Source organism: Rhineura floridana, chromosome 12 (assembly GCF_030035675.1).
Source record: "Rhineura floridana isolate rRhiFlo1 chromosome 12, rRhiFlo1.hap2, whole genome shotgun sequence".
In the NCBI taxonomy this organism is placed as follows: domain Eukaryota; kingdom Metazoa; phylum Chordata; class Lepidosauria; order Squamata; family Rhineuridae; genus Rhineura; species Rhineura floridana.
Genome location: NC_084491.1, coordinates 36,197,460 through 36,213,938, shown reverse-complemented (window position 1 = coordinate 36,213,938; position 16,479 = coordinate 36,197,460). Strand labels below are relative to the sequence as shown.

Below are 16,479 nucleotides of genomic sequence, written 5' to 3'. Positions count from 1 at the left end.
TTGTGATTCCCAGCAATTGGTATTCAAAGGCATACTGCCACCAGCACTTGAGGCAGCACATAGTCATCATGGCTAGTAGCCACTGCTAGCTTTATCCTTACAGAATTGGTCTAATCCCCCCCTAAAGCCAACCACGCTGGTGGCCATCACTGCATCTTGTGAGAGTGAGACGCAATGATGGCCAATAATATCGATGGCTTTTAAAAGGAGAAGCCAGTTTCCCCAATCCAGTTATTTTTTCCCCTACAAAAGGGGAAAAACTGAAGTCTTTTTGGGGACAGTATTTTTGCTAAAGAGATTTCACTGCAATGGGGTAGATTCTGACTGCATGTGCTTGGTCAACAGAAATTTTGTGTGTGTGTGTGCGCGCACGTGTGCACATGTACACCTGCCTTCAGTGCCCTTAGATTTGCTACCTGGTGCCCTTCAGATGTTGCTAGAGTACAACTCCCATCATCCCTTACTGTTGGCCAGGCTGGGTGGGGCTGATGAGGGTTTGCATGCAACCACACCTGGAGGGCACCAGGTTGGGGAAAGCTGAACCAAACAGTAAGCATAAACCAGTAGGACAAAATATGCTTTTAGAAATGTATTTTCTTTTCTTTTGAATTTCTATGAATTTACATACATACAACAGCAACCAATTGTACAGCATTATAATATGTATTCTAGTGTGTAATAAAAGGTAACAATTTCTGGAAAAGAAAAAAGAAACTCTACAGACACAAGCTCTCCTTTTCTCTAGTGAACAGCATCTGTTAATCTAGCAATTTGTGCTATTTCTAAAGTGCTTAACAACCATTCCATAACTGTTGGAAGTAACACCATTTACTACTGCTGAACCAGAATGAATTTGCAGCTACCAAGAAATAATATCTTTCATGTTTTGCATTTGAAATGAGCCAGTTTCTTAATAATAAACTTATTTTTATCCGTGATGCTAATTTGCCTCTGAATTTGAACCTTCAGCATCTCCTACACACTAAAATGATGTGTTGTGCAATAAGCTCCTGGTAAAAAGATATTCTGGATTTATAAGACAAACTGAGGGGCCTCCAAATTCATTAGGGGACATTATTAAAACTACTAGCTGCTCATTTGTGTTATTTTTGACTGTTACAGGGAAAGATCTAAGAGTGCAAAGCCAGGAGGTTTTGTAAAAAAACAACTGCTTAGCCCCAGGCTTCCAACACCAGGCATATGCAAAAGCAGATCCTTTTCCAAATGTCATTTAATAATGAACTATCATCCGCAGGTTCACGTACCTCCCTTCCCATATATGACATATTGTGCAGTATAATAGATACACACACCCAGCTTCACATTCTTGAACTGCTCCTCTGACTCCCTTTTTTCAAGAAAAATGATCACACAAATCAGATGTATGTGTATACACATTCATGCACATCAGCCACATCAGAGTCGTTTTCAGAGAATAGCATTGGGTGATTGCCTTTCGGCCCCCTGGCAGTTGTGCTGTGGGGTACCGCAGGGTACCATCTCGTATATGAAGGCTTTAGGAGTGGTCAGATCTGGGGCGAGGTGTCAGCAATACGCCGATGATACCCAGCTCTAGTAAAGCTGTGGCCATTTCTGGACCAAGATAGCTTGACTGCTGGAATCCTCCAGGCTGGATTACTGTAATGCGCTCTATGTGGGGCTGCCCTTGAGGATGATCCGGAGGCTGCAGCTGGTGCAAAATGTGGCAGCACAACTGCTCACTGGGGCAGGGTATCACCAACATGTCACCCAGCTGCTGAAAGAATTGCACTGGCTGCCCATTAGCTACCGGGCAAAGTTCAAGGTTCTGGTTTTGGTGTACAAAGTCCTATACAGCCTGGGACCAGGATACCTGAAAGACCGTCTTATCCCTTATATATCCAGTTGGTCACTGCGCTCTGCAGATACCATCTTATCTCGAGGTCTGTTCTGCACAACATAGGAAGCTAACAGAAGCAGGAGGCTAGGAGGAGGCTAACAGAATCCTAGGCGAGAATAAAGAGAAGACCATCTAATCTAGGGGTGGCCAACCTATGACCCTCCAGACATTGCTGAATTACAACTCTCATAATCCCTGGCAATTGGCCGTGCTGGATGGGGCTGATGGCACTTGTGGTTCAGCAACAACTGGAGGGCACCATGTTGACTATCCCTGATCTAATCCAAAACACTGCCCAAAGATAGGACAATCCACCCTTCCTCTGCCTGCCTTCCACATGAGACTTACCAAAGTGCCCGTTTTGGGGTTCACAGTGAAGGAAGAGTTCTGGAATTTGGAGTTCGTTTTGGAGTCAAGTGGCAAAGTTTCATCATTACGGTACCATCTGTAAGTTGGCTCTGGGAAGCCTTCCTTTTCTTGGCAGTGAAGGGTAGCTGATTTACCCACAGGGACTGATTGGGGCACTCGGCACTTTGGGGCCACTGGTTTCACTGTTGGGGAAAGAGATGCCCACCATATTAAGTCAGACTTTAATAAGTTGCCGCTGTTCACATCACCACATGTTTTAGAATCCCTTCATGCTGAACAGAGAGGATCTGCGGTGGCCAAACTGCTCCAAATCGGCTATGAAATACAAACCAGGGCCATTCTAATGCTAGTTGCAGAATACATGCAGAATCCTTTGGTGTGGTTTTTGGTCTCGTGAGGCAGAGAGCAACAGAGCACAGCAGAGACAGGCCAGAGCTGCAGGCCTCACTCTGCGCTGTAATTAGCCCAGTGGATCACATCAAGTTGGCTCTCAAGAAATACGATGTACAAGATTTGCTAGTGTGGAAGGAATGTTGGCCCCAGAATTTCTCTGTCATGACAAACCCAACCCATATTTGGCCTGGTGACTTTATACAACCTTCCTACTTGTTTAACTGCCCGAAGTATCCAAAGGAAGGAAGGATACTACAACATTTAGTTGTAGTAGTCTACCCCTAGGGGCAATTATGTCCTATTACAGCTTGCTGTTCCTGATCACAGAAGTTAGCCTGACATTCAGAATGAAAAGAGGACAGGTATGCAGGACTAGCATAGCAAGCTTGCCAGCCACAATGATACTCACACTGAACTATAGTTTCTGTCCACTTGGGAACAAGCAGTCTATATCACACAGTGGGAGGGCACATCCTTTGTTTGCAGAAGATCTTCGGTTTGATCCCTAAAACCTCATGTTAAGAGGATCTTGGGAAACAGGACTGGGGGAAAACTCTGGAGACTCTGGACAGACTCTACTACTTAAAGTTGATGGCAGTGAGCTAAACGGACCAGTGGTCTGACTTGGTATAATGCAGTTTTTCAATCGGCAATCAATTGTCTCGGGGAGGAGAAAGTCTTATTTTTTTTTGCAGTAAACGGACCCAACCTGATGCTTCTGAACTTGTTTGTGGACCAGAATGTAAATCCTAGTTGGATTCCATGCACCAAATGCATATTTTAAATTAAAACTGTGTACAAAACAGCATTTTATAAAGAAAAATGTATTGAAAAGCACTGGAAAATGCTGTAGCTTATGGGGAAAATTGCTTACAAAATGTATACAATTTAAATATGGCCCTTTTTTGCCTTTCGAAAAATCCAAATGTAATGGGACCGAACAGACTTAATGACTGACTGCTAGCAAGAATTAAATGAGGTTGTTCATTCCATTCCTAGGGCGAAGTGATCTCTGCAAAAGGTAGCCAGGCCCTGTGTACATGCATAATGTGAGGATATCTAGGCTTGTACCATGAACTGTCAGGTTGATGTTGATCTCAGCTCCAATACGTGCATCTTCTTTAGCCACAACCTCACACCGGTAGATGCCTTTATCCGCACGAGTCACGTTGTGGATGATCAATGATGTCCTGCTGTTGAGTTCTGCGCGATTTGCCCAGTCGCCTAGAAAGAGGTGAGAGAGAAGGAAGGAAGGAAGGTGAGCCCTTATATCACCTGACTACTGCAAAGCTTAGTTAACCCTCACAGCTCACATAACCTTGAGTGGGAACATCCAAAAAATCTGGGCACCCAGGTGCCTTCAGCACTTCTAACTAGAAAGTTGCTCCTGGGTGATCCAGGCTCAATGAAACCTCAAAAAAGAAAAGAAAAAGAAATCACAAACATTTCTTACCCTGCAACTTGCTGTCAAAATACACGTAGGTTGTTTCCTTGCTCCCAATTTTCTTCCACTCAATCCTGGGACTGAGTGTCTTGGTGGTGGTAATGATGCAGGAAAGTTCAGCACCTGCAGCAGAAAAACACACAAGCACAGACTGAAAAGGAACATTCTGCTGTCGACTTAGCCTTTCTAGGGGAAGCCTCACCCAAAGAAGCCAAGCACCTCGCCTAACAGCTACCTCCCAAGTGGAGAAAAATCTGCTGAGCTCCAGAAACTGCTAGAAGGGAGATGGTGGACTTGAGCCAACAAAGTGAGCAGCCAAAGCAGAGAGCAACTGCTGGGAGAAAGCAGCACACTAAAGAAAACAGTTGTCTGGTTCATTGCAACTGTTTCTTGCAACAGGCCGGGCATTATAGAGTTGAGGTGACTGTCATGTCTCTCGAACAATGGCATGGACAGGGAAGGGCATCTCTAACAGAATCACTGGGCTGGGGAGGGGGTTCAAGGGGGATTCTCATTCCCTACCCCTGCATTTCTTAACCTGGAGAGATCAGGAGCTGCCACACTCAAAGGCCCAAAGAGAGAGAGAAAGGGATAAAACAAGACTACTTTAGAATATTTCTCTTGTGGTGATGAGGATTATATTAGTATAATCAGTAATAAAAATAATGCTTAGCATTTACAGTATGCATCGCCGATGGAAGGCACAAGAGCCCTGATCAAATTGCAGTTCTAAGTTATTCAGTTCTTGCAAGCCCTCAATAGCCCATTCAATAGGGTGGCCAATGTGGTGTCCTCCAGAAGCTGTTCGACTACAACTCCCATCATCCCTGACCACTGGCCATTACGGATGGGGCTGATGGTAGCTGGAAGTCCAACAACTTCTGGAGGGTACCATGCTGGCTACCCCTGGCCCAGCAAGTGAGTTGATGACATCTGACATTGTTTGGCTCTGAAATGAAGCAGGAACAGGTCTGATCAAAACGCAGATGGAAGACTGGACTTCATCACCATCTACCTCTTGGGAAGGCCCATAACTCAGTGGTAGAGCACATGCTTTGCACGCAAAAAGTCCCAGGTTCAATCCCTGCCATTTCTAGGTAGGGTCAGGAAAATGTCTGGCTCAGTTCACACGTAATGATAAGCCAAAGCATGGTTAGCATAGATGCGTGGCAGCTGGAGAGAAGACCACAGCCATTTTGCTCCTCCTCTGGTCTGCTGCTGTTGTGCTACTGTGAGCTAAGCCATGGTCTGGCTTAGCGTGTCATCTGAACCCAGGCTCACACTTTGAAAAATCCTTCGTTACACTTCACGGTTTATCTGGAGTGACACAAACCAGGAGTCCAGGTTCGGACAACAAGCTAAGCCAAACCATGGCTTAGATTGCAACAGCAGCAGGACCAGAAGAGCCCCTGCATTTGTACTAAACCATGGTTTGGCTTAGCTTTACGTGCAAACCAGGTCTCTGTCTCAGACCCTGGAGAGCCACTGCTACTCAGCAGAGATAATACTAATCTATACGGAGCAATCGTCTTGACTCTACAAAAAGAAGTTTCCGATGCTCTTCTGGCCTGCAACACTTACGCCGAAATTCCTGCACGATGGGGTTCACATTAGTGGAATACAGCTCTACAGCCAAGATTCTGTAGCCTATGAAAACAAATGGGAGCCAGGGTAAGATACAAGCAGACACTGCTGGTCTGGAAGCAATCATTTGAAGCTATCCAAGGCAATGTTCTCTTCTCCTCCACCACCCCATCACACCCCTGAAAATAAAAAGCGATGAGTTTAGCAAAACCTGATTTAATCTTTGCTGAGCCACCTACTCAGATTTATATTTAGAAGGGTTAGGGTGGTGGTAGTTATTATTCAGAACTAAACATCTGGTTAGGTTGGGTGTATGCTGGCAACATAACTTCTCTAGGGAGAATGACGGGGGTGGGGAATCTGTGGCCCTCCAGCTGTTGTTGGATTCCAACACCCATCAGCCCAAGCTAGAATGGGTGATGGTCAGGGATGATGGGAGTTGGTGTCTAGCAATGGCTGGAGGGAACCGAGTTGGGGAAGGCTAGCTTGCATGATTGAATAAGCGTTGAAATTGGATTGCAGCTACTTTTATAGACAGAGATCCTATGCAGATGCTCAAGAAGCAAAAATCAACTAGGGAAGCTGTTCCCATCATTTGTCTCCAGGTTAAGCAAGTGTTACCTGTTGTTTTTTTACCTGTCACATAATTAGGACAACTGTTTATGCAGAGAGCATAAGAAATGGGAGCAGCCCCTACCAGGGAAACAGTAGGTGGTTTCTGTAAAGGGGGGGGTACAGTTGTTCAGCAGCAGGAGAAAGGCACACTTCATATGCTCAGAGATGCCCTCTTCCATCCTATCTCACATTTTCTAGGGCTGAATCCTGACACTGAAAGCAGATTGGGGCCTTTATTTCAAAATCATGCTTGTTCCTGGATTTCTATCCAAAGGTAACAATGTAAGAACGTAAGAAGAACCTGCTGGATCAGGCCAGTGGCCCATCTAGTCCAGCATCCTGTTCTCACAGTGGCCTACCAGATACCCTTGGGATTTCTCAGGAGCACCTAGATCTTTGACAAACCCACTGAGCAATTATTGCAATACACCAGTGGCAGACCCGTCAACATTTTACAGATGAACGAAGGGACACATTTGTAATGCCATTTTTATTCCAAGGATCAGAGTCTAAGCCCCACTGCTGTTGTGACACACTGCTGAAGACTCCATTCAGCTTCCGTTAGGCTTACACTGCAATACGCAGTCCAATACTCTCTTTTTTTTTTAAATAGAGGGGATTGTTTTTCCTGTTCTTTAAGGATATATTAGCGGAGAAATAAATTGTTCTACAATAGGTTATCAACAGCTGAAATAAGACCCCAGCATCTGCAAGGCATGAAAAAGCTGATTGTGTATGGTATGATGCCTTAGCGCAGTGGTTCCCAAACTTTTCCCCCCACAGACCACGTGAAAATTGCTGAAATTGCTGAAAATTGCCACTTAATTATTTTTTCTGCTTGTTGTGGCAATTGTAATGCGCTGTGCCATCTGCTGTATGATTTTTCATATTTTTATTACTTCTTCTATTTCTTAAATATTACTGTATTCCACAGAATTCAAATTGTAAAACAATGCAAGATTTAAACTAAAAATTAAAATGCAATTAAAAATCAATACAGATGTTGAATGCAATGTATGTGTCATCTCTGCCTTTAACCACAAATCCATAGGCATGCCGTGGACCACCTGAATGAAGCCAACAGACCACTGGTAGTCCATGGACCACGTCTAACTGATCTTTCAGGTCTATATGGGGCAGGTGGTCTTTCTGGTTCATGCACATGCATTCATATCAGGGCTTGGGAACATTTTCAACCCAGCGGACTTGATCCTTAGCATCCTCCATCCTCATCTGTCAATCACCTGACATCTCTATGACATCAGGTGAGTAATTTTTTCTTTGCAGTGCAACTTACATTCAGGTCGCGCTGCACAGGAAGATCCCAGCTGATAATACATAAATAAGATGTTTTACCCTATGTTGTAAGCCACATAGCATCTTGTTCAAATATAAGTGGTATATAAATTGTCTAACAACAACAACATTTATAGCTTGCTGAAGCTAATCAGGTCTAAATCCCTGGCTGAAGCCCACCTAGGAACCCCATGTATGTCACCCTCTAGTTCCATCGCAGTAAAAAAAGCAGGATGTAAATATAATCAATAAGAAAAGTAATTAATAGATGGAGGCGAAGCAGGCAGCCAGCAGGGCATATTGCAAGCTTAACACTTCAAAAACAGGCCACATACAAGCTACCCCTCGCTGGATCGTCACCTTGTAGTGGTGAGTGGGCTTGTGTGTTCCAATGAACCCTATGAGCGATGCCGTTGGGAGTCATGTACTCCCAGCAGGGTCACCCATGGCAGTAAGGAACTATGACAAAGAATGATCCAAGAAAGTCCTCAACGGCAGAACAGGTGGAGGATAACAATGTGTACGTTAAAACGGCTGTGAAGGCGGATGAAGGCTGCAGCAGATAAAGGACTTCCAATCATCGTGGTACCCATGCCATTGGATCAAAGTCTTTTTCTGTCAAGATTGTGTGTTGATCGTGGTGCACCGATCTCCCCACGTAAAACAAAATCACGCACAGGCGTCTTCCATAACAAAAGTCCCATGGAAAGACTTTATTTTGGAAGACAATCTTACTCGGTCACGAGTGATCGCCAAGCACAAGCTACAGAAAGAGGGCTCCCCCCCCTTTTCATTCCTCCAGATTTGCTTCCAACCTACCACTTAAGAGATATGGGGGTGGGGGGGAGGTGGAGGTCATCTCCTCGCTTTCTTCTCCCTTCTGAGGGAAATACATCTCACTAATCCCAGCAAAAACCCAAAGCATTAAAGCAACTCATTGAAATGAAGCCGCAGTGTAAGCAGAGGCAAATCCCTCTGAACTCCTCCTGACATTTTTACGAAGACATTGCCACCGAGGCTGGGCAAAGATAGGAGGCCATTTTCTTCACCGCACTCCACATATCCTTCCTGGGGACTGCCAAGCAAAGGCTCATTTTTCTGACCTAATGATAATAGTTAACAGGTATATAGTAGCAAAGTATGTGCTGAAAATGCTTTGCCATTTGTTAGGTATCTTTATTTTTGCTAAAACAATCTAATTTGACTTTTCCTCTGGAAATAATATATACATTTTTCAATGGTCACGAGGGAAGATCTCTGGACAACACAGCAATGAAGCCCCATGAGAAATGCTGCTCAACTCCCATTTCTGAAGCCTATATTCAGAGCCATAAAGATTTTTTTTTAATTGTTCAGGATGTTTTGCACCTCCCCATCTGTTATTGTACAGCTGGTATAGCACAGTGGGGAGAAGACCCTGGCTGGAAGTCCACAGTCTGTGAGTTCAAATCCCCACTCATGTCTCCTCGGCATCAAGGGCCAGCTAAAGATCACCCCCACAGGGAGTGGCTCAGGGGTTACGTGCCCTGCCACCTGTGCAGCCGTGGGCAAGCTGAATAGTCCCAAGGAGCCCAGTTGCCCCCCAGCTGGCAGTTGCGGACAAGGAAGGGGCTGGCTTGTGCAGCTGTGGCAAGCCGAGCAGGCCCTAGCCAGCTGGGGAGGACTAGCCTCAGAGGGAGGAAATGGTAAATCCCCTCTGAATACCGCTTGCCATGAAAATCCTATTCATAGGGTAGCCATAAGTCGACATCGACTTGAAGGCAGTCCATTTCCATTTCATCCGTTATTGTACATACTCTACACACAACTTCAGAACACCACAAGTGCTACCAAAAGCAGCCTAGCCAGATGGGCCTCTCTCTGAAAACCTCCCAAACAAGGGACTCTAGGATCGCTCCATCTCTGGCTGCTTTAGTTTAGAACACATCAAAAGCGCGACAGAGTGAAAGGATCACCCACCCACGCTTCATTGCTCTTTTGCCTGCTACTCCATGTACGGCACAAGTACCTTGCAGTGAATACAAATTGAGGTGTTCAGACCGTGTCAAACAGGGCACTCGTGCACATCAGTGTTTTTTGTGACAGCTTGCTCTGGCAAGTGCCCTGTGGCATCATACGCTCTGGCACAAGAATACAAACTTCTCCCCTTGTGCTTGGATCCACCCCAATACTGAACGGCTTTGTCTGACAACTGGTTCTTCGTATATCACCCCTGATGAAATTCAAGTAAACTGTTGAGCAGGCAGGCCCTTACCTGCCTCCAAGACGTACCATCTATACTTAGTATTTACAGCAAATAATAGTGTCTCAGTCCCTCCCATCATGTACCCCCCAGAATACTGGCTCACTGCAGACATTACAGATTGCCCCCCATATGCAGGGTTTATTGTAAGGATAAAATGAGTGGTGGGAGGGTTGGAGGAAAGGCATGATATTAATGTAATACATACATAAATAAAAAGCTAATCCTGGTCAGTGTAAGTGCAGATGTAATACTTCACCAATGATTAATGCTGACAAGAGAAAAGTGGGAGCAATTCACACAGAAGTGGGGAGGAGGGAGCATGCAAGCCTCTGGCCCCACTCCCCATCTTTCAACCATGGTTAAGAGACTGTCAGTACTACATCAGCATCAGGCCCCGATTTCACAGAATCATAGAATGGTAGAGTTGGAAGGGGCCTATAAGGCCATCCAATCCAACCCCCTGCTCAATGCAGGAATACAAATCAAACCATTCCCAACAGATGGTTGTCCAGCTGCCTCTTGAATGTCTCCAGTGTTGGAGAGCCCACTACCTCTCCAGGTCATTGGTTCTATTGTCATAGGGCTCTAACAGGAAGTTTTTCCTGATGTTCAATAGAAATCTGGCTTCCTGCAACTTGAGCCCATTATTCCGTGTCCTGCACTCTGGGACAATCGAGAAGAGATCCCGGCCCTCCTCTATGTGACAACCTTTCATGTACTTTTTTTAAATTTTGAATTCTGCATAAAGTGGCCAGATGCAAAAGAGGGCAGGGCCACACCTGCTGAAATTCCCTCTTCTACCCAACTATTAAAGACTGTGTGCCCTCTTTTCTACACAGGCACAAAGAATATACATTCCCCAGGCTAGCAAATAGCTGTCTGGCACATGGCCTATGGTAAGTTTCATAAGAACATAAGAACATAAGAAGAGCCTGCTGGATCAGGCCAGTGGCCCATCTAGTCCAGCATCCTGTTCTCACAGTGGCCAACCAGGTTTCCATTTCCTATGTGCCGCCAAGCAAGGAAGCAATGCAGTTCTCTTTCTTGTAGGCTACAAAAGTCTAATGTACAGATATTGTGGGTGGTAATTAATAAATTAATAACTAATTAATAATAAATTAAATTAATAATAAATTAATAACTTTTGTTGATGGCCTGACATGCCCTTACGGCACACAACTGTTTACTCATGATGTATGTATTTGTGATTTAGATGGCTCTAAAAACAACTATTAGCCATGATAGCTAAGCCTCCAGGGTCAGAGGCAGAGTATCTCTGCATACCAAGAGTACAGTACTAAGGCTAGAATTCTAGCCCCTAGTCTGCAGTGGCAAGACTTGATGGAACAGCATGACCAGTGCCACATCCAAACTGCATCGGCACTTGTGTCAGCCAGGACAGGGAATGTCCGTTTGCTGCGCCAGCTCCCAAGTTGACACCGCAAAGAGGTCTCAATCTGACCTGTTGTCATCACATGATGTTAGTTTCCCCCCCCCCATTTGGGGGGCACATTTGGGGTGCTCCCTACCAGTGTGGCTTTCCTGCTGGCAAAGACTAGAAGAACTGGACAGGGATGGGTGGAGGAACAGGTCCACTCAATTTACATCCCCGGACTGGGGGGTGAGCTACAGTTCCCAGAGTGGTTCAACAGTCAATCCCTCTCCTCTGGGAACTCTGGGAATTGTAGCTCTGTGAAGGGAACAGGGTCTCCAAATGGGTGTTAAGTGCCCACAAACTACAGTCCCTAGGATTCTTTGGGGGAAGCCACGACTGTTTCAAGTGGTATAATAGTGCTTTAAATGTACGGTGCGGATGTGGCCTAGATCTCCAATCAAATGACTCCAACAGCTCACTAACAAGGCATGCACACAACAGCCCCAGCAACCAACATCCATCTGACTCTCCATCCGCAACTCAATGCAAGCAGGAACTGTTCTGTTGGAATATTTTGCCTTGTCCACCCTCTGGGTTTTTTTTTTAATGCTACTGCCTCCTTTCCTCTCTCATGCATAGCCACGCCACAGGGCTGCTGTTGGAAAGCTGGAGGGGTTAGGCAGATGGCAAAGATAAGGGTCAGGGGGCGGAAGCTCTGACATTAAGGGAAACAATGGATTTTCTCCAGGGTTTTTTTCGCCCCACACAAAACACATAATCCCCCAGCCACGGGCTCTCTATTGTCTGAAAAAAATCCAAAGCTGGGATCAGGAGGAAGGAAACTGCCAATTATATGCAAGAGAAAAGACCAGATGAGGCTCAATTTTGGGGCACACCTGACAAGTGCTGAAAGGGGGCCTGGTGGCTTTTAATGGAACACTGCATGCGGGGGGGGGTAATATTTGGAAAGAGGCTCATTTCATATTCCAAACCCCCAATCCTGAAGAATAGAACAGAGACTTCATTTCAGAATGCCAGTGTTTCATCTTCGCCTGCAAAGCCGGAGGTGGGGGGAACTGGAAAGATCATTATGCTCCCCTTCCCTCTCTGCCCTAGGCTTTACTCCACTGTTTTTGCTGGTTCACACGTGCATGTCCACTCCTTGTAGTCTGCACATGAAATTAGTGACTTGCATGTGCAAGTGAGTCATCCCAGTAGTATAGTGGTGAATTTCCAAGTGCAGGATCTTTCATGACACCCCTATAGCAGGGCAACTAAAGAAAGTCCACAGTGCAGGCAGATGTGTTGGTGATATCATTAAAAAATAAATGTACTGCCTTCAAGTCGATCCCGACTTATGGCGACCCTATGAATAGGGTTTTCATGAGGCTGAGAGGCAGTGACTGGTCCAAGGTCACCCAGTGAGCTTCATGGCTATGTGGGGATTTGAACCAGGTCATAGTCCAACACCTTAACCACTACACCACTTATGCACACCCATAAACAAATAAGCTACACATACCCCAAGTGTGGCAGTACATAGCATCAATACCCAGTTTATTAGGACCAGCATGACTGCATAGTGGAACATAAGCATTCAGTGATTAAGATTGAACTTATAAAACACACTGAGTTTTAACAAAAGTTCTTCAGCCACCTAAAACGCAGCATTTAGCTTTTAATTAGAAATGCAATCAACTTTGCAAATAGGGGTTACCATTTAAGCCGGCAGCATGGAAGGAAAGAAGTGTCCAGCCACTGCTGATTATTTTCTTCATTCTCTGACTTCTGTGCTAATCTGTCACACACACAAAAGTAAACACTGAAAGCCTCATTATCGCCTCCTTCAGTTGCCAGACCAAAGAAGGTCGGCGTCAACCAGGACAGGGAATGCCCCTTTGCTGTGCCAGCTCCCAAGTTTAGATCCTCCGTGGCGCAGAGTGGTAAGCGGGGTAACGCAGCCAAAGCTCTGCTCGCGGCAGGAGTTCGATTCCAACAAAAGGTGGAAGTCGAATCTCCGGTAAAAGGGGTCGAGGTCCACTCTGCCTTCCATCCATCCGTGGTCAGTAATATGAGTACCCATGCTGGGGGGTAAAGAAAGGAGGATCTAAAATATCAACCTATAATCCTTGATTACTATGCCTTACCTCCTGCATCCCTGTTTTTACCCATAACAATGAACAGCAAAAAAGTGTCAATGCCAGACTACAACCTCTTCTTCTCTGGAGTAAATACAAGCTGTATTGTTTTGGGGGAAGGACCAAGGCCTGGCATCCTTGGGCAGCTGCTAATGCCTGCCCTGAGCCCCCCTTACATTTTTTTCTGACCCAGAAATTCGAGCAGTATGAGGCAGCTGGGTCTAGACACCTTTTAATTTTCCACAATACCTCTGTCCTAACATCACTCTGGAGCATTAGGGGAAATTAAAAGAATAGTTGCCACCACATCCAGATAAGCCAGCCAAAGAAAACTTTGTCCAGGACCCCCTCACACCTGGGAGAGGCAGCAGTTTTTAAAAAATCAAGAGTGGCAACTTCACAGCAATTAATCATGTTCAAATAACAGTGCTTTCAACTTTTTAGAAATACATATACACACAGAGTTTCTAGTGTGAGAGTTCCAAAAGAGAAATTAAAGGGAAATTTAAACCAAGAGTAGGGATGCTAAATAATCAACAGGGGAGCGCACTGACTGACCGAGATGAAATAAAAGGAAGATGGAAGCAATACAGTGAAGAACTGTATAAAAGAGATGCAAGGATGACAGATTCATTCATTGAGGAACCATATGATGAAGAACCAACAATTTTAGAATGTGAGGTGAAAGCTGCTCTTAAAATACTGGGAAGAAACAAACCAAGAACAGATGGCATACCAACAGAGTTGCTACAAACTACTGAGACTGAATCTGTCCAAATTTTGACAAAAATTTGTCAACAAGTATGGAAAACTAAACAATGGCCCACAGACTGGAAGCATTCAATATACATCCCAATTCCAAAGAAAGGGAATCCCTGGGAATGCAGTAATTATCAAACAAAAACCATTAAAACTCTTAGTAAAACAATCAAAGACAAGTAATTAAAAACCTTTTAAAAACAATTCAAACAGCAACAAACTAAAAAGATATGCATTGCATAACTACATGATCCTCCCAAAAACTTCCTGCACATAGAAAACCAGATGTTGTAAGGGGGGCAACTGTAGCTTGGCCTTCTCTCTGACACCAGATTATCACCAGTTTATCTCAACAACAACAACCCTTTTCAGATTCTAACTTTCTAAAATGAGAGGTTAAAGGATGTAGATTTCCTAGGCAGAAATTTTACTTCTTTGTCTCCCCCCCCTTTTTTTTTTAAGATAGAGCATGCACAACTCTGATCACTCATAAACAACAAATCTGCAAAGATCTTTTCTAAGCTCTTTCGTTGTCTGGAAAATATTACAAATCAAATATTCATGCCAATAAGCAGAAATACATGCAACTCCGGAAAATTGAATTATTTCCTACTTAAGGAATTGTGGACCCCACCCCTCCTGATCCTCCCATATTAGGCTGTGTTCCCTGCCAGAAATCCTATAGCTAGCCTAGCATGAAAGGAGTTAAAAGCAGCCTCACAGAAGCAGAATCAAAACCGAGCATTTAGCAAAGAAGACAAATTCTTCTAATCCTTAAGCTTCTTGTCCCCTGCTATTTTTAGCCAAGTATTTTCTGAACGTGCCAAGCGCTCCTTGCGTTATCGCTGTCAGAGGCCCCTTTTCCCACAGTTCCTCTGCTTGCCCCCCAGGATGCAGCAAGTGCACCCCAATGTTAATAGTTCTAACCCAACTGTTGAGGCACCAGTCATTCCATCACTGTCAGCAGAGGGTATTTCAGCAAATCCCCGTTAGCACTACAATCAGAGTTATCAACTTATTATTAACATGGTTTTGTTTTGAACTGTGATATGAACATAGGAACCTGCCCTACACAGAGTCAGACCATTGGTCCATTTAGCTCAGTTTTGTCCACACTGACTGGCAGTGGCTCTCCAGGACTTCAGGCAGAGGGATCGAACCTGGGACCTTCTGCACGCAAAGCAAGCGTTCTGACCCCAAGCTACAGCCCTTCTCCAGAGCAGCCAAAGCGACTGCCACATCTGCTTGCTGAGTATCTCTCATACAAACCAAAATGGGACCAAGGGCTCTTCAACTCCCAGCACAAACAGCAACAGAGGCTTTGGCTTAAAGGTCTCCCTGTTTTGTGTACCACGGCTGACAAGGCCTGTCAAACAGCCCAAATGAGGCAAACGGGAGTGAGCAGTTAAGCTCTCTTGGATGGTTACTGATAGGAATGGAAAAGTGTTGCCAAAAAAAGAAGAAATGTCTCGTTAAAAAAAAAGCACCAATTAGCATTTGTTAATTTATGGGTTGCATCCAATTAAGTTCTACTCAGAGGTCTTCTGTATCTTTAAAAGTTGTGCATGGGGGAGAATGGTTTTCCCCATTACAACATTGCAAGAACACCTGCACTTGGCTGAATTTCTCTTCTCCTAAAGATACAGGATCAGACTCAGACCCTGAGCCTGGCAACCCTACTATAAACCAAACAGAGGACTCCGCAAAGGAGGGCATGTGGCCACCCTAAAAGTGTGGGATATAATTCTTATATTTTTTTTCTTTTTAAGAAAAGCTCAATCAAAGCTGTGGTTGCTGTTCACACTGGGAGAGATGAGGGCTGAACTTGCCCTTCTGGCCTTTGCCAGCATCTAATTCCACAGAGGCCTTGACACCGTGAAATCACCACGTAAGAGCTGACATCTGTCTTGACAGGAGAGATGTGCAGCTGGGAATGTGGGCTTCTCTCCCCGTCTGTTTCTTCTGAAGCATCCCCAGCTGCGAGGCTGTAAGGACCAACATGTCCTTTTCTCTGGCGCATTCTGTGTCGATCACAAAGGGCTGCCCTATGCTTCCCTTGGTCAAGGAACCAAAACAAAGGAGCCCTCTGTCTGGTGTTTGATCACACACGTCACTTCCACCTCACAGAGCAGTGTGGGAGAGTTTAGCATTTTCAGAGACAGGGCTGCAGAGATGGCAACATGCATGATGTCTGCGAGGAAAGGTCCTCAAATCGGGGCCTTTGGCTAGAAACCAAAGAGCATTTCATCACACGTTTTGCTACATGTCTGCATCCGCAGCGTAGTGAAATTCCTTTTTCAGCTTGGCAGAACAATGATTCAGGCAGCTAATGATTCAGAGAGCTCACCCTGAGGTAACCTGATTGCCTGTATGGGTTCTCTA

The 16,479-nt window shown here is 45.0% G+C and overlaps 1 protein-coding gene across 1 annotated transcript in view; it reads right to left on the bottom strand.

The window, feature by feature from the left end:
• The window catches only part of JAM3 (junctional adhesion molecule 3), a 53,707-nt gene that overhangs the window by 13,845 nt on the left and 23,383 nt on the right, over window positions 1-16,479 (bottom strand). The window contains exons 2-5 of the mRNA XM_061593022.1: window positions 5,667-5,732; window positions 4,095-4,208; window positions 3,713-3,865; window positions 2,228-2,430 (exon numbers count right to left, since the gene is read on the bottom strand). Of these exons, the coding sequence (XP_061449006.1) occupies window positions 2,228-2,430; window positions 3,713-3,865; window positions 4,095-4,208; window positions 5,667-5,732 (536 nt within the window). The remainder of the gene's footprint in view (window positions 1-2,227; window positions 2,431-3,712; window positions 3,866-4,094; window positions 4,209-5,666; window positions 5,733-16,479) is intronic.